The sequence below is a fragment of the Odocoileus virginianus genome, chromosome 3 (assembly GCF_023699985.2).
Source record: "Odocoileus virginianus isolate 20LAN1187 ecotype Illinois chromosome 3, Ovbor_1.2, whole genome shotgun sequence".
NCBI lineage: Eukaryota > Metazoa > Chordata > Mammalia > Artiodactyla > Cervidae > Odocoileus > Odocoileus virginianus.
In genome coordinates, this window is record NC_069676.1 from 70,477,836 (window position 1) to 70,497,464 (window position 19,629).

A 19,629-nucleotide genomic window follows, 5' to 3' on the forward strand; every position below is an offset into this window, starting at 1 on the left:
CGGTTCCTTTTTCTTAGGAAAGAAGCCGAACTGGAGGAAAGTAATGCTGCTCATACTCAGGCCACCTTGCTTTTGCAAGAAAAACATAACAGTACAGTGCAGAACCTGGAAGATGTTACTGCTCAATTTGAAAGGTATTTTAATGGGGAGGCTGCTCTCTCAAATATACATGAGCAGGCAAGGGGTATTTATCTAGGGACATCTGTCAGCAAAACTACATGAATAAAACAATTGTTATTACTTTAAATTCCACAATGCCCAATCATAAGTGGGTATTTCATGTTACCTGTAGTCTTAGAATATGTAGTGATATCCCTCTCCCAGTACCCACTTCAGATTTCATACACATCTGTCTGACTCTCCTGACGTCATCATTTTCTTCACAAAGAATCCAAACGCTTTTATTTCCACTTCATGGAACCTATAAATGTACCTGCATCTATGCTCACCCTATCTTCTTCCCTTCTATTACAGATGAGGTATCTCATTCCTTAACCTTTAGTGGCCTCTTTCCGTCGTTCATCCCTTGTCTCTTAATTTTCAACCTTCTAGAATTTTTCCAGTCAGTATTAAAACATGTTAATGTGCCTTTGTCTTTAAAATACATCTTTTTTAAATCTCCCTTCACCCCCCACTTCTTTCTGCACTTTTCATTCCCAATACCGTTCTTACCCCCAAATCCTTCTCATGTTTATAGCCCATCTTTTTTTCTTTAATTTACTTTATTGAAGTATAATTGATTTATAGTGTGGTAATTTCTACTGTACATATTCTTTTGTACACATTTTGTACATAATCCTGTGTACACATTCCTTTACATATTCTTTTCCATTATGGTTTATTTCAAGATATTGAATATAGTTGCCTATACTGTACAGTAGGACTTTGTTGTTTATTCATCCTATATATAGTAGTTTACATTTATAGTTTATAATATAATCTCATAGCCCATCTTCTTGATAGATATTATAATGTATCTACTTCCTATCCAGTCTACTTATTTTCCCTTTTTTAAAAAAAGTTTATTTTGGAGGGCACTACAAATTACAAAGGATAATACAGCAAATACTAGTACATCACACAGTCTCACATTGCATGTATTAATGTTAACATTTTTACTTACTGTATTTATATAATTTTGGATGGAGGTCTCTTCTTTTATCTATTTTAGTATATTCAATAAAAAGATACAATGTGTACATAAATCCTAAATCATAAAGGTAAAATTAACATTCATGAGCTCATAGAAGAAAATCTATAAACCAAAAGAGTTTCAACAGTTGCTGTCTCTGACTCCTCCACTGTCCCATCTTCATTCCTCCCCGAAACATGTAACACCACCTCAAAATCTACATCAGTTACTTCCTTGCTTTTTTCCTGTGTATAATTTTATAATGTATGTCCATATGAATAATATATTACCTAATTTTGCCTTTTCCAGAACTTCACCAAAAATGTCCTGGTAGTGTATGCCATATCCTGGGACTTGCCTTTTCACTCTGCATTATGTCTGTCTTTAGGGTTGAATCACAGTATTGCCCAAGGCTATAGTTTGTTCATGGTCACTGTTATAGAATTGTTGTTCAGTCACTTAGTCATGTCCAACTCTTTGCAACCTCATGGACTGCAGCACACCAGCCTTCCCTGTCCTTCACTATCTCCTAGAGTTTGCTCAGACTCATGTCAGTTGAGTTGATACCATCCAACCATCTCATCCTCTGTTATAGAATATTTGAGCTTATCAGTCTACCACTATTTATCCATTCTCACTTTGGGCTTTTGGTTTGTTTCCCATTTCTTTCATTTTATTAACAGTACTGTGGATATTCTTGTGGTCTCGTCTTATATACTTGTAAGAATTACTCTAAAGTCACATTTAAATAAATGTTCAACTTTAATTCCAAATCATTTTACAAAGGGGAGATGAAAATCTACACTCCCACTAGTGATGTTTGAGTTCTCATTCATCTACCTCCTCTCCAAAGCTTGTTAGACTTCATAAATTTTGCCACTATACTAAATGTAAAAGGACCTCTTCTTGTGGATAATTCATTTTTCCTTTTCTGTGAAAAGCTTATATATGACTTTTGTTCATTTCTCTAGAGGATTATCTTTTCTTGGTTGATTTGTAGGGTTTTTATCAGCGATATGGGCGGCAAATATCTTACAGAATGTGGCTTATCTTTTCATTTTCTTTATGGTTTCCTGTGATGAATGGCAATTCTTGATTTTAGTGTAGATAAACTTATCGAGTTTTATGTGAACACTTTTGCATACAAAAACTTCTCTCTATCCCAAGAACTTAAATAAAGATATTCACCTATTTTTTTTCTAAATTTCAAAATTGTACTTTTCATTTTTCCACCTAGAACTGATTTCTGTATGGGTAGTGATAAGGGGATAAAATTCACATTTCTTTTTCCAAATGAATAATCAATTGCCATGGATAATCAATTGCCTAGTACCCATTCATTAACTAGTACCTTCTAATCTCAGTGATGTGTTCCTGCATCTGATCTGATATATTTTGACATACGTATCGTATATATATATGTATGTGTGTGTACGTTTGTGTGTGTGTGTATATATATGTTTTGTTTTGTTTTGTTTTAAGTTTTTGGCCATGCTGTGTGACATGTGGGATTTTAGTTCCCCAACCAGGATCAGACTCAGTCCCCCTGCAGCGGAAGTGCAGAGTGTTAACCTCTGGCCGGCTGGGGAAGTCCCTATATATTTTAATTTTTATATGTCAGCATGCATATAAATTTATATATATATGACAAACCTAGACAGCATATTAAAAAGCAGAGACATTACTTTGCCAACAAAGATCTGTGTAGTCAAAGCTTTGGTTTTTCCAGTAGTCATGTATGGATATGTGAGTTCGAACATAAAGAAGGCTGAGCACTGACGAATTGATGCTTTTGAGCTGTGGTGTTGGAAAAGACTCTTGAGAGTCTGTTGGACTGCAAGATCAAACCGGTGAATCCTGAAGGAAACCAACCCTGCATATTGTTTGGAAGAACTGATGCTGAAGCTCCAGTACTTTGGCCACCTGTGACAAAGAGCCGACTCACTAGAAGAGACTGTGATGTGGGAGTGATTGAGGGCAGGAGAAGGGAACAAAAGGGGACAAGATGATTGGATGGCATCACTGACTCAATGGACATGAGTTTGAACAAGCTCCAGGAAATGGTGAAGGACAGGGAAGCCTGTTGTGCTCCAGTCCATGGGGTCACAAACAGCTGGACACTACTGAGCAACTGAACAACTATATACATATATAACTTTTAGTGCTGTTCTCAACTCTGAAAAGAGATTTTCCTTCTTGCTACTTTGAAAACTTGTGCCTTTAGAGACTTTTAGTTATTCTGTGATGTCAGTCACCATTAGTATGTGAGTAGCATTAAAATTTTGTTTCTTCGAACCTGACCTCTCCTTTCATCCTCTACCCATATATTCAGCTGCCTACTTGACTTCAAGTAGATCTCTCACTGTCATCTGGTATTAACCCCACCAAAACAACTCTGGATCATCTTTGTCTCCCTTTGTCCCTCTCGTGTCTCATTCTTGTTGATTGCAGTTGGTGACATCTCCATCTTCTGAGTTTCTCCTTCCATAAATCTTGAGTCATCATAATCATCTTCTCTCCTTTTCTCCGAACATTCAGTCTCTTTCTTGATTTTTTCCATTCTGCCTCCAAAAGAGATCTCACATCTTTCTTTTGCCAGCTCCTTGGTCCAAGCCTCCTTTACCACTCACCTGGGCTGAAAAATAATCGTCCTCTGGTTAATCCTCCAGTTCAGCATTCCTGTCCCTCCCCAGTCATTTCTTTGCATATCTCTGGAATAATCTACACACTTACTTAAGAGACCTTTGAAGTATGTCCTTTATCATTCAGGTAAGCCCACTGTGCCCCACCAGCAAGGACTCATGCCTCTTGTTTCTGCTCCTGCCTCTCTGGTTCATTAGATTCCTGTCACAGCTCTTTTGCTCTTTTTTTTTATGGTTACGATTTTATTTATGTAGTTTTGGCTGTGCTGGGTTTTCGCGGCTGTGCGGGCCTTTCTCTCGTTGCAGTGAGTGGGGGCTGCTCTAACTGCAGTGCGCTGGCTTATCAATGAGGTAGCTGTTCTTGCTGAGGAGCGTGGGCTCTGGGGCCCTTGAGTTCAGTAGTTACAGCACAGACTCAGTAGTTGTGGCCACAGGCTTAGTTGCTCCACAGCATGTGGGGTCTTCCCCAGACCAGGGATTGAACCCATGTCTCCTGCATTGACAGGCGGATTCTTTACCACTGAGCCACCAGGCAAGCCCCATTCCCAGCTCTTAATGGACTGTGTTCTACCTGCCTCTGAGCATATACGCATCTTTTCCCCCTGAAATACTTTCCCCAACTGGCTCGCTAAATCCTTCTTACCCATCATATCTCAACTGAACTTAAATTCCTCAGAAAATCCTTTTCTGAGTCATGAAGCAAAATGTAGGTTCTCCAGTTTTATCAGCTAACAGGTTCTGTAGTTTTCCTTCAAACACTTAGAACAAAGTTAATTATGTATTTGTTTTTCCTTTTATTTTGCAACAACCTGAAGAGGCATTTTTTTCTCTCTCTTACTCTCAAGATAATAACGTATGACAGTAGGTAGAGGGATTGTGTGGGTTTTTTTTTTTGAGGTAATTTCTATGTTTGGTAGTTGATTTCTTTTCATCTTTGTTCGTAGATTCCTCCCATAGTAGGCACTTGACTCTTTTCTTTAAAGGAACTGCGTAAGTCATATAAGTTCATGTTAAGTATTAAGTTGACTTCAAAACATTGAATTTTTACCTGTGCAAATGTGAAAATAGATAAGGTTTTGTTTGTTTTACCTAAAAGTGTATAAAATGTAAACCAATCAGCTATAGATTTGTCGTGCATACATTAGTTAGAAAAATCCTTTACCCTTTTTTTGTTTTTGTTTTTGTTTTTTAAATAAGCTATAAAACATCAACAGCAAGTGAGCTAGAAGATCTTAAGGTGCAGAATGAGTCACTTAAGGAAAAACTGGCCAAGGCTGAGCAAAGTGCAGAGGATGCCCAAGATCAGATATTGGCAACTGAGAACTCAAATCAAGAATATGCAAGGTATGTAGGAGAAATAAAACCTGCCCACACCTGTGGTCTTTAGAACCATTAGGATAATTGGATGTTGCTGCAAGCCAGCTACTAAGTAATGCAGAAAACTAGTCCCGTGGCTTGCTTTTGATGATCTTCAGTGGTGAATTATGAATTTACGTAGTTTGAAAAGTATAATTCTTAACAGTTTTTTGAGATTCTATTTTTAAAAAAGGTAATTGAAATGGCTATAACTTTCTTAATGGACTCTTCTCTCTCAAACCCAAGGATGCTTCTAGATCTGCAGACCAAATCAGCACTTAAAGAAGCAGAAATTAAAGAAATTACAGTTTCTTCTCTTAAAAGAATAACTGATTTGCAGAACCAACTCACGCAACAAAGCGAAGACTTTAAGAAACAACTGGAAGAGGAAGAAGCAAGGTAATCTAGGTTGAAAACTGAAATGCCATGCATCTCAAGTTATTTTTTCTAGTATACTGTGTTTTTAAATTTAATTTTCCCTTACAGAAAAACTGGAAAAGAAAACTCAGTAGCAGAATTAACTGAGGAAATGAATAAGTGGCGTCTCCTCTATGAAGAATTATATAATAAAACAAAGCCTTTTCAGGTCTGTCAATTAGGACTTAACTTATTTGTGTTTGAGAATTCGTATTGTTCCCTGTCACAGGCATGGCAGTGACATGGTTCTTCTGAAATATCATTTTGCTGTGCATTTACAGTGCCAGTCTAACTTCCTATTACGGAAGGTTTATTATAGATGTTACTACATTATTATGCATACATTTTTAATATGGCCTTTATAGACCTAAATATTACCCCTTAATAAGATTCTTAAAAGTTAATACCTTAGAAGGCTCTCCTGATATGAACATTTGATAATCTATGCAAATTTGTGACACTTATTTTGTTATGATCTTTCTCAGTGTTGCTCTAATTAACACTTAAAGGATAAATGCAAATCTGGGTATTTAGAGTCAGAAGACAGTATTGGTTATAATGTGTTGTGGTAATACAGATTAGGCCAGCTAGCGGGTCTTTCCCTGTTTTTTTCTTTCTGTTTCATTGATCTTAGAAATGAAAAACAACTTTTTATTAAAAAAAAAAAAAAAAAAGACAATTTATGGAGAGCCCTAAGAGTAAGTCAATATAATCTATTTTTGTCTTTTGCCTTTTTTGTTGTTGTAGTTGTTGAGTTTCTTATTTAAATATTTGTTTACTTATTTGGCTGCACCAGGTCTTAATTGCAGCATGTGGGATCTAGTTCCCCAACCAGGGATCAAACCTTGCCCCCTGCATTGGGAGCCTGCAGTCTTCTGCAGTCTTAGCCACTGGACCACCAGGGAAGTCCTGTCTTTTGCCTTTTTACTTTCTTTCACTTTAGTTTTCCCTATAGTTAATATGAGTCAAGTAGGATTTAATAGTTTTAAGTCTAAACTTTACAAAAAAATCTTTTTCAGCTACAACTGGATGCATTTGAAGCAGAGAAACAGGCTTTGTTGAATGAACATGGTGCGGCTCAGGAACAACTAAATAATTTAAGAGATTCATATGCTAAATTATTGGGTCATCAGAATCTAAAGCAAAAAATCAAGCATGTTGTGAAATTGAAAGATGAAAATAGCAATCTCAAATCGGTTTGTAAAGTAACATTTATTTCTATTGATATTGGGGTGGGTGGTTTTTATTTTATCAGGATAATGCTGACTTAATAAAATGAGTTGGGAAGTGTTTCACCCTTTCTATTTATGGAACAGTTCATGAATTATTGGTTTTAACTCTTTACTGAATGTGTAATGGAATTCAGTGGTGAAGGCATCTGGACCTGGACTTCTCTCTGTGGATGGTTTTTGATCAGTAATTCAATCTCTTCACTTATTATACTAGGTCTATTCAAACTGACTATTTCAACTCAAAACCTATGAGATGCAGCAAAAGCAGTTCTAAGAGGGAAGTTTACAGCAATACAATCCTACCTCAGATTGACTATTTCGTCTTGAGACAGTTTCAGTAGTTTGCGTCTTTCTAGGAATATGTCCATTTCATTTTCTGATGTGTTGATTCACAATTGTGTGCCATATTCCCTTATATTCCTTTTTATTTTGATACTGTCAGTAGCAATGGCCCCTCTTTCATTTCTGATTCTAGGAATTTTGAGTCTACTCCCTTTTTTTTAAGTTCCTTTACTTCTGCAAACATGTTTATAATGGCTTTAAACCCTTTTTTGGATAAGTTCAATATTGGATAACTCCCAGTTTTTGTTGAGACAGAAACAAGCAGTTTTTGTTGCCTGCTTTTCCCCAGTATGTAAATCATGCTTTTCTGTTTGCATACTTTGTACTTTTTCTGTTAGAAAATGGATGTTTTAGACAATGTATTGTAGCACCTCTGGGTACTGCTGTCGCCTTGCAGGTATGTTGTTATTTTTTTGTTTAGTGAAGTCTATTCTTCCTCCCTACAGAGGCACAAACTAGTGCCTCTGATGTTGCTGCTGAGAGAGGTTCAGTGTCAGGTGTGTCCACAGTCACCCTGAGATGACTCTGGTTTGGGTAAGGCTGCCTCCCTCTCTCCCTGATCACACATAGTTGCTGGCTCCCCTCTGTTATTTTCAGCATTGCCCAAGGTCATAAATTCCTCTACAGATTAATCCAGTCTAATTCTGGTTCCTTTGTTGGAATTGTGTCTTAGGTCAGTGATTGACTTTGTTCTGGCTAGAGGAGGTCCCCTCCCACGTGTCTTATTCACCACTTCTCTTCTACACACTAGGCAATTTACAGTTTAGCCCAGTTTTTAATCACTTCCCAGTCCCTTGCACCACACAGCCTCTACTGTTCTTAAGGGCACCCTTCAGCTTGAACTGCTCTAAATTCTGTTGTAAATGAAGTCACTTGCTCTGGGAATAAATTCAGTTCAGTTCAGTCACTCAGTTGTGTCCGACTCTTTGCGACCCCATGAACCACAACACGGCAGGCCTCCCTGTCCATCGCAAACTCCTGGAGTTTACCTAAACTCATGCCCATCGAGTCGGTGAAGCCATCCAGCCATCTCATCCTCTGTCTTCCCCTTCTCCTCCTGCCCCCAATCCCTCCCATCATCAGGGTCTTTTCCAATGAGTCAACTTTTCACATAAAGTGGCCAAAGTATTGGAGTTTCAGCTTCAGCATCAGTCCTTCCAGTGAACACCCAGGACTTATCTCCTTTAGGATGGGCTGGTTGGATCTCCTTGCAGTCCAAGGGACTCTCAAGAGTCTTCTCCAACACCACAGTTCAAAAGTATCAATTCTCTGGAGCTCAGTTTTCTTCACAGTCCCAACTCTCACATCCATACATGACCACTGGACAAACGATAGCCTTGACCAAACAGACCTTTGTTGGCAAAGTAATGTCTCTGCTTTTTATTTTTTTATTTTTTTTCATTTATTTTTATTAGTTGGAGGCTAATCCCTTTACAATACCACAGTGGGTCTTGTCATACATTGACATGAATCAACCATGGATTTACATGTATTCCCCATCCCGATCCCTGCTCCCACCTCCCTCTCTACCCCATCCCTCTGGGTCTTCCCAGTGCACCAGGCCCGAGCACTTGTCTCATGCATCCAACCTGGGCTGGTGATCTCTTTCACTATAGATAATATACATGTTTCGATGCTGTTCTCTCAAAACATCCCACCCTCGCCTTCTCCCACAGAGTCCAAAACTCTGTTCTGTACATCTGTGTCTCTTTTTCTGTTTTGCATACAGGGTTATCATTACCATCTTTCTAAATTCCATATATATGTGTTAGTATGCTGTAATGTTCTTTATCTTTCTGGCTTACTTCACTCTGTATAATGGGCTCCAGTTTCATCCATCTCATTAGAACTGATTCAAATGCATTCTTTTTAATGGCTGAGTAATATTCCATGGTGTATATGTACCACAGCTTCCTTATCCATTCGTCTGCTGATGGGCATCTAGCTTGCTTCCATGTCCTGGCTATTATAAACAGTGCTGTGATGAACATTGGGGTGCACGTGTCTCTTTCAAATCTGGTTTCCTCGGTGTGTATGCCCAGGAGTGGGATTGCTGGGTCATATGGCAGTTCTATTTCCAGTTTTTTAAAAATCTCCATACTCTTCTCCATAGCGGCTGTACTAGTTTGCATTCCCACCAACAGTGTAAGAGGGTTCCCTTTTCTCCACACCCTCTCCAGCATTTATTGCTTGTAGCCTTTTTGATAGCAGCCATCCTGACTGGCATGTAATGGTACCTCATTGTGGTTTTGATTTGCATTTCTCTGACAATGAGTGATGTTGAGCATCTTTTCATGTGTTTGTTAGCCATCTGTATGTCTTCTTTGGAGAAATGTCTGTTTAGTTCTTTGGCCCATTTTTTGATTGGGTCATTTATTTTTCTGGAATTGAGCTGGAGGAGTTGCTTGTATATTTTTGAGATTAATCCTTTGTCTGTTACTTTGTTTGCTATTATTTTCTCCCATTCTGAAGGCTATCTTTTCACCTTGCTTATAGTTTCCTTTGTTGTGCAAAAGCTTTTACGTTTCATTAGGTCCCATTTGTTTATTTTTCCTTTATTTCCAATATTCTGGGAGGTGGGTCATAGAGGATCCTGCTGTGATTTATGTCGGAGAGTGTTTTGCCTATGTTCTCCTCTAGGAGTTTGATAGTTTCTGGTCTTACATTTAGATCTTTAATCCATTTTGAGTTTATTTTTGTGTGTGGTGTTAGAAAGTGTTCTAGTTTCATTCTTTTACAGGTGGTTGACCAGTTTTCCCAGCACCACTTATTAAAGAGTTGTCTTTTTTCCATTGTATATCCTTGCCTCCTTTGTCGAAGATAAGGTGTCCATAGGTTTGTGGATTTATCTCTGGGCTTTCTGTTCTGTTCCATTGATCTATATTTCTGTCTTTGTGCCAGTACCATACTGTCTTGATCACTGTGACTTTGTAGTAGAGCCTGAAGTCAGGCAGGTTGATTCCTCCAGTTCCATTCTTCTTTCTCAAGATTACTTTGGCTATTCAAGGTTTTTTGTATTTCCCTACAAATTGAGAAATTATTTGTTCTAGTTCTGTTAAAAATACTGTTGGTAGCTTGATAGGGATTGCATTGAATCTATAGATTGCTTTGGGTAGAATAGCCATTTTGACAATATTGATTCTTCCAATCCGTGAACACGGTATGTTTCTCCATCTGTTTGTGTCCTCTTTGATCTCTTTCATCAGTGTTTTATAGTTTTCTATGTATGGGTCTTTTGTTTCTTTAGGTAGATATACTCCTAAGTATTTTATTCTTTTTGTTGCAATGGTGAATGGTATTGTTTCCTTAATTTCTGTTTTCTTATTGTTAGTGTATAGGAATGCAAGGGATTTCTGTGTGTTAATTTTATATCCTGCAACTTTACTATATTCGTTGATTAGCTCTAGTAATTTTCTGGTAGTCTTTAAGGTTTTCTATGTAGAGGATCATGTCATCTGCAAACAGAGAGAGTTTCACTTCTTCTTTTCCTATTTGGATTCCTTTTACTTCTTTTTCTGCCCTGATTGCTGTGGCCAACACTTCCAAAACTATGTTGAATAGTAGTGGTGAGAGTGGGCAACCTTATCTTGTTCCTGATTTCAGGGAAAATGCTTGCAATTTTTCACCATTAAGGGTAATGCTTGCTGTGGGTTTGTCATATATAGCTTTTATTATGTTGAGGTATGTTCCTTCTATTTCTGCTTTCTGGAGAGTTTTAATCATAAATGGGTGTTGAATTTTGTCAAAGGCTTTCTCTGCATCTATTGAGATAATCATATGGTTTTTATCTTTCAACTTGTTAATGTGGTGTATTACATTGATTGATTTGCAGATATTAAAGAATCCTTGCATTCCTGGAATAAAGCCCACTTGGTCATGGTGTATGATTTTTTAATATGTTGTTGGATTCTGTTTGCTAGAATTTTGTTAAGGATTTTTGCATCTATGTTCATCAGTGATACTGGCCTGTAGTTTTCTTTTTTTGTGGCATCTTTGTCTGGTTTTGGAATTAGGGTGATGGTGGCCTCATAGAATGAGTTTGGAAGTTTACCTTCTGCAATTTTCTGGAAGAGTTTGAGTAAGATAGGTGTTCTCTTCTCTAAATTTTTGGTAGAATTCAGCTGTGAAGCCATCTGGTCCTGGGCTTTTGTTTGCTGGAAGATTTCTGATTACAGTTTCAATTTCCTTGCTTGTGATGGGTTTGTTAAGATCTTCTATTTCTTCCTGGTTCAGTCTTGGAAAGTCATACTTTTCTAAGAATTTGTCCATTTCTTCCAAGTTGTCCATTTTATTGGCATAGAGCTGCTGGTAGTAGTCTCTTATGATCCTTTGTATTTCAGTGTTGTCTGTTGTGATCTCTCCATTTCCATTTCTAATTTTGTTGATTTGGTTCTTCTCCCTTTGTTTCTTAATGAGTCTTGCTAATGGTTTGTCAATTTTGATAATTTTTTCAAAAAACCAGCTTTTAGCTTTGTTGATTTTTGCTATGGTCTCTTTAGTTTCTTTTGCATTTATTTCTGCCCTAATTTTTAAGATTTCCCTCCTTCTACTAACCCTGGGGTTCTTCATTTCTTCCTTCTCTAGTTTCTTTAGGTGTAGAGTTAGGTTATTTATTTGACTTTTTTCTTGTTTCTTGAGGTAAGCCTGTAATGCTATGAATCTTCCCCTTAGCACTGCTTTTACAGTGTCCCATAGGTTTTGGGTTGTTGTGTTTTCATTTTCATTCATTTCTATGCATATTTTGATTTTTTTAAATTTCTTCTATGATTTGTTGGTTATTCAAAAGCGTGTTATTTAGCCTCCATATGTTTGAATTTTTAACAATTTTTTTCCTGTAATTGAGATCTAATGTTACTGCACTGTAGTCAGAAAAGGTGACTGGAATGATTTCAATTTTTTTGAATTTTCCAAGATTTATGGCCCAGGATGTGATCTATTCTGGAGAAGGTTCCGTGTGCACTTGAGAAAAAGGTGAAGTTGATTGTTTTGGGGTGAAATGTCCTATAGATATCCATTAGATCTAGCTAGTCCATTGTGTCATTTAAAGTTTGTGTTTTCTTGTTAATTTTCTGTTTAGTTGATCTATCCATAGTTGTGAGTGGGGTATTAAAGTCTCCCACTATTATTGTGTTACTATTAATTTCCTCTTTCATACTCATTAGCGTTTGCCTTACATATTGTGGTGCTCCTATGTTGGGTGCATATATATTTATAATTGTTATATCTTCTTGGATTGATCCTTTGATCATTATGTAGTGTCCATCTTTGTCTCTTTTCACAGCCTTTATTTGAAAGTCTATTTTATCTGATATGAGTATTGCAACTCCTGCTTTCTTTTGTTCTCCGTTTGCGTGTTATATTTTTTTCCAGCCCTTCACTTTTAATCTGTATGTGTCTCTTGTTTTGAGATGGGTCTCTTGTAGACAGCATACATAGGGGTCTTGTTTTTGTATCCATTCAGCCAGCCTTTGTCTTTTGGTTGGGGCGTTCAACCCATTTACATTTAAGGTAATTATTGATAGGTATGGTCCTGTTGCCATTTACTTTGTTGTTTTGGGTTCACGTTTATACAACCTTTCTGTGTTTCCTGTCTAGAGAAGATCCTTTAGCATTTGTTGTAGAGCTGGTTTGGTGGTGCTGAATTCTCTCAGCTTTTGCTTGTCTGTAAAGCTTTTGAATTCTCCTTCATATCTGAATGAGAACCTTGCTGGGTAGAGTAATCTAGGTTGTAGGTTATTCTCTTTCATTACTTTAAGTATTTCCTGCCATCCTCTTCTGTCCTGGAGGGTTTCTATTGATAGATCAGCTGTTATCCTTATGGGAATCCCTTTGTGTGTTATTTGTTGTTTCTCCCTTGCTGCTTTTAATATTTGTTCTTTCTGTTTGATCTTTGTTAATTTTATTAATATGTGTCTTGGGGTGTTTCACCTTGGGTTTATCCTGTTTGGGACTCTCTGGGTTTCTTGGACTTGGGTGGCTATTTCCTTCCCCATTTTAGGGAAGTTTTCAGCTATTATCTCCTCGAGTATTTTCTCATGGCCTTTCTTTTTGTCTTCTTCTTCTGGGACTCCTATGATTTGAATGTTGGGGCATTTCACATTGTCCCAGAGGTCCCTGAGGTTGTCCTCATTTCTTTTGATTCTTTTTTCCTCTCTGCTTCATTTATTTCCACCATTTTATCTTCTACCTCACTTATCCTATCTTCTGTCTCCGTTATTCTACTCTTGGTTCCCTCCAGAGTGTTTTTGATCTCATTTATTGCATTATTCATTTTTAATTGACTCGTTTTTATTTCTTCTAGGTCTTTATTAAACATTTCTTGCATCTTCTCTATCTTTGTCTCCAGGCTATTTATCTGTAACTCCATTTTGTTTTCAAGATTTTGGATCATTTTTATTATCATTATTCTAAATTCTTTTTCAGGTAGATTCCCTATTTCTTCCTCTTTTGTTTGACTTGGTGGGCATTTTTCTTGTTCCTTTACCTGTTGGGTATTTCTCTGCCTTTTCATCTTGTTTAGATTTCTGTGTCTGGAGTGGGCTTTCTGTATTCTGGTGGTCTGTGGTTCATTTTTATTGTGGAGATTTCACCCAGTGGGTGGGGTTGGATGATTGGCTTGTCAAGGTTTCCTCGTTAGGGAAGCTTGCATCGGTGTTCTGGTGCATGAAACTGGATTTCTTCTCTCTGGAGTGGAATGGAGTGCCCAGTAATGAGTTTTGAGATGGTCTATGTGTTATGTGTGACTTTGGGCAGCCTGTAAGTTGACGCTCACGGCTATGTTCCTGTGTTGCTAGAGAATTTGCGTGGTATGTCTTGCTCTGAAACTTACTGGCTCTTGGGTGGTGGTTGGTTTCAGTGTTGGTATGGAGGCTTTTGGATGGTCTCTTATTACTTAATGTTCTGTGTAGTCAGGAGTTTTCTGGTGTTCTCAGGTTTTGGGCTTAAGTCTCCTGCCTCTGGATTTCAGTTTTATTCTTCCAGTAGTCTCAAGACTTCTCCAACTATACAGCACTGATAATAAAACTTCTAGGTTAATGGTGAAAAGATTCTCCACCATGAGAGACAACCAGAGAGGTTCACAGAGTTACATGAAGAAGAGGAGAGGGAGGAGGGAGATAGAGATGAGCAAGAGGAGAAAAAGGGGGACTCAAGAGGAGAGAGACGGATCTATGCAGTTGTCTGTTCCCAGAGTGCTTTCCGTAGCCCATACACCCACAAAGATTCACAGAATTGGATTGGGAAGAGAAGGGGAAAGGAGGAAATAGAGGTGTTCTGAGGTAGAAAACGGGAAAAAAGTGGGAGAAAAGTGGGAGAGAGTAATCAACACACTCCTGAGTAAAAATGGGAAGTGAATATTGGATTCTTAAATGTCCAAAGTTTATATCACATAATGAAAAACAAAGATTAAAAATCTAGAGTAGAGGTTAGACTCTTAAAAATACAATATTAAAAACCAAAAACAAAAAATTTTAGAGATATATATGAAATTCGGTTTAAAAATAGGGCTTCTCTCTTTTTTTTTGCAAGGTTATAGTGAAATGAAAATGAAAATTAAGGAGTAGTAGAGGAGTAATAGAGGACTTTAAAAGAAAATAAGAGAAAAAGAAAAGAGAAAAAAAAAAAAACAAGAAAAAAATTTTTTCCCTAATTAAGAAAATCATAAAAATATATGAAAAGGAAAGTTAAGGAGTAATAGGGGAGTAATAGGGAATTTTAAAAGAAAATAAAAGAGAAAAAATAAAAAAGAAAAGAAAGGTAAAAATAGATCTAGGAATTTCTCTGGAGCTCTTGCGGTCAGTGTGGGTATGGTTCAGTTTCAGATAGCTCCTCGTTCCAGCTTACACCTCTCGATATCTATAGGCCCCTTCCGGTGTAGTCAGTGTTATCTACAGGGATTTTAATCTGTTGGAACCAGTCCCTTCTGAAGCAGTTCCCTTTGTTTATTTGGCTTCTGTTTGCCGGTCTCTTCAGTGTCTAATTTCCGCCCTGACACAGGCAGGCGGAGGTGGACTCTTGTTCAGGTTCGCTAGTTCCATTGCGCTGTGGGGAGGGAGGGGCGCTGTTTTCCCCGTCTACGCTGCTCAGGCTCCTGGCTGCTCTATATGGAGCGTGCCCTGCGTTACGTGTGGTTCCAGTTTTCAGGTTCCACAAAAGCGCTGACTCGGCTGCGACTGCGTTTTGTGCCTTCCCCGGCCCGAGCAGCTCAGGCAGCCAGGAGCTTGACGGGCGCACTCTCCCTGGGTGCGGTGCACCTTCTCCCCTCCACGGCCCCAGCCTCAGTTTCCGCCCGTGCAGGTCGGGTGCGTGCGCCTTGAGTACCCTCCCGGCGGATGTCGACCATCCAGAATCTCAGGAAGTCTTTGGTTAGAAACTAGAGGCCTGTTTGCAGTTTGGTAGGGGATGCCACCTTTGGGGCCGTGTTTGCCCCTTTCCCCTCCCCCTGCCTCCTGCCTCCGGCTGGGCTGGGTCGGTCCGCAGCCGGCTAGCTCTTCTCTGGACTTCCTCAGACCCTTTGTTATTGGAATGGCCAGCAGCATGTTCGGGCAGGTTAATTTTGTCTCTCTCTTTTGCTGTCCCACAGTTTAAGTTGGTTTCTCACAAAAGCTCCCTCCGATTGCCCTCAGGGCACTCAGGCCTGGTCCTTCCCCTAAGCAATGCCTCCTGCTCCTCTCCATTCCGACCCCACTTGCTGGTGGCAGATGTGGGCATCTGGGGTACTTTTCTGCTGGGAGTTGCTTTTAGGCACGTAATCTGTGGGTTTTATTTTCCTCTCAGTTAGGTTGCCCTCCGAAGATTCAAAAACTTCCCTCAGACCCGCCAGTGCAAGGGTTTCCTGGTGTTTGGAAACTTCCTCTATTAAGACTCCCTTCCTGGGACGGGTCTCGTCCCTAGCTCTTTTGTCTCTCTTTTTATCTTTTATATTTTGTCCTACCTCCTTTCGAAGACAGTGGGCTGCTTTTTTGGGCACCTGATGTCCTCAGCTAGTGATCAGAAGCTGTTTTGTGAAGTTTGCTCTACATTGAATTGTTCTTTCGATAAATTTGTAGGGGAGAAAGTGGTCTCCCCGTCCTATTCCTCCACCATCTTGGCTCCTGCTGTCTCTGCTTTTTAATATGCTATCTAGGTTGGTCATAACTTTCCTTCCAAGGAGTAAGCGTCTTTTAATTTCATGGCTGCAGTCACCATCTGAAGTGATTTTGGAGCCCCAAAAAATAAAGTCTGACACTGTTTCCACTGTCTCCCCATCTATTTCCCATGAGGTGATGGGACCAGATGCCATGATCTTAGTTTTCTGAATGTTAAGCTTTAAGCCAACTTTTTCACTCTCCTCTTTCACTTTCATCAAGAGGCAATAGTTCCTCTTCACTTTCTGCCATAAGGGTGGTGTCATCTGCATATCTGAGGTTATTGATATTTTTCCCAGCAATTTTGATTCCAGCTTGTGCTGGAATAAATTAGGAGCTCTGTATTCTCCTCCCAGGCAGAATTTCTGAGACAAGTCTTCAGATCTGGATTTGGGGACTATGGCAAGGTTTCTTCTGAGTGACACCTCTGTCCCTGTAGCTGGGTGCTTAGTAGACTTGGGGGAGAGGGAGATGAGCAGTCTGCGGGTCTCTCACTTTGCCTCTGTTGGCTTGGAACCATTGTCTCATGAGCCAGGTAAAGGGTGATCGGGGTCTGGGTATTTTCAGCACTCTGCACCTAAGATAGGGCCTTGGTTTCTTGAAAGGAAAGACCCCTCACACACATACCTCTCAGCCATATTTGCTGTGGTTCAGATCAAGGAAGATCTGGGGGCAAGAGGAGAGATGCTGACATCCTGCTCCTCTTGGCAGGAGAAGCCTGACTGGGAGCTGGGGGAGGAGAGAACCCTGTGCTCCAGGCTTCAGAGTTCTGGTGTGGACTCTCTGCTTTGCTAAGCAAGGACTAGGGCGAGAGGGAACAGCATTGGTTCAAACACAACAGGACATTGCCTTTTTTAAAAAACAAAAACCACTTTTTTAAGGATCTGCTTGAATAATTGTTTCTTCACTTGCTATTTTACTTTGAGGCCATTTAAAGAGGCTTTAAGTAGTTGCTTTTTTTTGTAATTTTTTATATCACTAGGGAGCAAGTCAGCAGAGCTGCTCATGCTGTCTCCCCAGTAGTGATGCTCAGCATTTAATTTGGTGTTGAACTTTTATCAGAAATACAACTTTGTACCTATAGAGGGACAGGAAGATTTAAATGACTTGTTATCTTCTTTGTCATAGCTGTTCATTTTGTAATTTATAGTCTGAAAGCCTGTATGCAGTAGGCTTTTGCCATTAAGGTTTGAAAAATGAGCAACTGTGGAATTGTCAGTAATATTGGTAGCACATTTCACCAACATGATCTTCAATAATTATTTACTGACTGTATTTTTTCTTACAATAGGAGGTGTTAAAACTCCGTGCTCAGCTTACGAAAAGAAAACAAAGTGAAGCAAAACTTCAGGAGGAACTGAATAAAGTTCTAGGTATCAAACACTTTGATCCTTCAAAGGCTTTTCTTCATGAGAGTAAAGAAAATTTTGTTCCCAAAACTCCATTAAAAGAAGGTAAGAAATGAATAAACGTACAGAACTCTGTTATCTTCCTTTGGATTTGGTTTCACAGCACTGAGCAAGTTATCTATCTTTATGAACTGTGAAAATCTGTTAACAGTTTCTGATATATCTTCCTTGAAAACTTGTCTTCTTTCTCTCTTTATTGTTTTATATTTATTTACTTATTTGTTTGTTTGGCCACATAGAGTCTTAGTCGCAACACGCAGGATCTTTAGTTGTGGTGTGCAAACTAAGTTGCGGCATGTAGGATCTAGTTCCCTGACCAGGGATTGAACCCAGGACCCCTGCATAGGGAGTGTGGAGTCTTAGCCACTGGACCACTAGGGAAGTCCCCTTGTCTGCCTTTTTTGCTCATACCCATTCCCTACCAGAATTAATCCGTCTATCACACCCTTGACATTTTGTAACCTAAACATCCGATTTGTAATTTTGGAGAAGTAGATTTTTCTTTTTTTCTTTTATTTTACTTATTCACGTTATTTTTGGTTGCACTGGGTCTTTGTTGCCACTCTTGGACTTTCCCTCGTTGCAGCGGGTGGAGGCTCCTCTTCACTGCGGTGTGAGGGTCTCTCATTGCGGTGGCTTCCTTTGTTGCAGAGCACAGGCTCTAGGGCACAGGCTTAGTAGTTGTGGCACGCAGGCTTAGCTACTCCTTGGCATATGGAATCTTCCTAGACCAGGGATTGAACCCGTGTCCCCTACACTGGCAAGTGGATTCCTATCCACTATGCTACCGGAGAAGTCCATTTTTCTCTCTTTCTTGACTACAGTCTCTGTATCTTTGACAATAAACTGAAATTGGCTGAAATAGCAAATGAAGAAATATAAATAAAATGCAAGTATTGTTTCATCTTCCTTAGAGAAGGTAAACTGCTTTTAGTTCATAATGATGGATGCATTAGTTTTAATTTAGAAAACTAACACTGCTGTTTAATACTCCTTCCAGGCAATACAAACTGCTCCTGAGCTCGTAGTGGAGTTTCGAGAATCATGCAAGTAAACATCTGAAAAACCTGTTGAGGACTATTTTTTCTTACTATGTTTTTTATTATTATTATTGCTTACTATTGTGTTTATAATATTTGTTAATCTCTTATTTAATACTAACTTCCTGTCCTTACATATGTGATAGGAAGTTTGACTGTTTTTACCAGTGTTCTCTGACATTCTAGTTACTCTTGTCAGTACTTCCTCCTTGATACTCACCCTTATTACCTCATTCTAAATGTTCTGACGCTTTCCAGCTTTTCTCACTCATCCCATGAAATCAATAGTCTTTTAAAAATCATTCTCATACTATCATTTCCCTATTCTGAAACCTTAGGTTCTTTTTTAGTTTGATGCTGAAGACCTTTTCTAGTCTGAACGTCTTATGCTAGGCTAAAACACCTTGGCTTGTTCTTGCCTCTACTTTAATTCTCCTAATAATGTTCATTCTGTCCCACCCATCATCTGTTTATCCAGTTCAAATAAGAAATAGAGGCAAGCTTTTTTCCATAGTTATCTCTTACCAAAGCCACTAAGTTGGTTAATAATTTGCAGATTTCTAGACCCCATCCCAGACCTCTTAAATTACAATCTGTGGTTTGGTCTAGAAATCTGCTGCTTTTTTTTTTTCTTTCATAAACAGCAGTTAATTCTTAGAAACTCTGCTTGTAACCTCTTTTTTTTGCCACACCACGCACCAAGTGTGGGATCTTAGTTCCTGATCGGGGATCGAACCCATGCTCTCTGCTTTGGGAACACGGAGTCACAACCACAGGACTGCTGGGGAGGTCCCTGCTCATAACCTCCTTAGAGAACTTGTCTAGCTGCTTGACATCTGCCTGATTGCTGGGTGTTTGATTAATATTTATGTATCATGAAATAAAATTACATGTCACTGACCCAATTATACAACTTCTATTACATGAAATCACA

The 19,629-nt window shown here is 38.9% G+C and overlaps 1 protein-coding gene across 2 annotated transcripts in view; it reads left to right on the top strand.

Moving 5' to 3' along the window:
• Positions 1–19,629, top strand: part of HMMR (hyaluronan mediated motility receptor) — a 39,088-nt gene extending 19,459 nt beyond the window's left edge. For both annotated transcript variants that reach the window (XM_070465741.1, XM_070465740.1), the window contains exons 12-18: positions 18–134; positions 4,972–5,118; positions 5,377–5,529; positions 5,617–5,716; positions 6,567–6,743; positions 17,538–17,700; positions 18,656–19,629. In XM_070465741.1, coding sequence (XP_070321842.1) covers positions 18–134; positions 4,972–5,118; positions 5,377–5,529; positions 5,617–5,716; positions 6,567–6,743; positions 17,538–17,700; positions 18,656–18,675 — 877 coding nt within the window. In that variant the 3' untranslated portion in view covers positions 18,676–19,629. The remainder of the gene's footprint in view (positions 1–17; positions 135–4,971; positions 5,119–5,376; positions 5,530–5,616; positions 5,717–6,566; positions 6,744–17,537; positions 17,701–18,655) is intronic.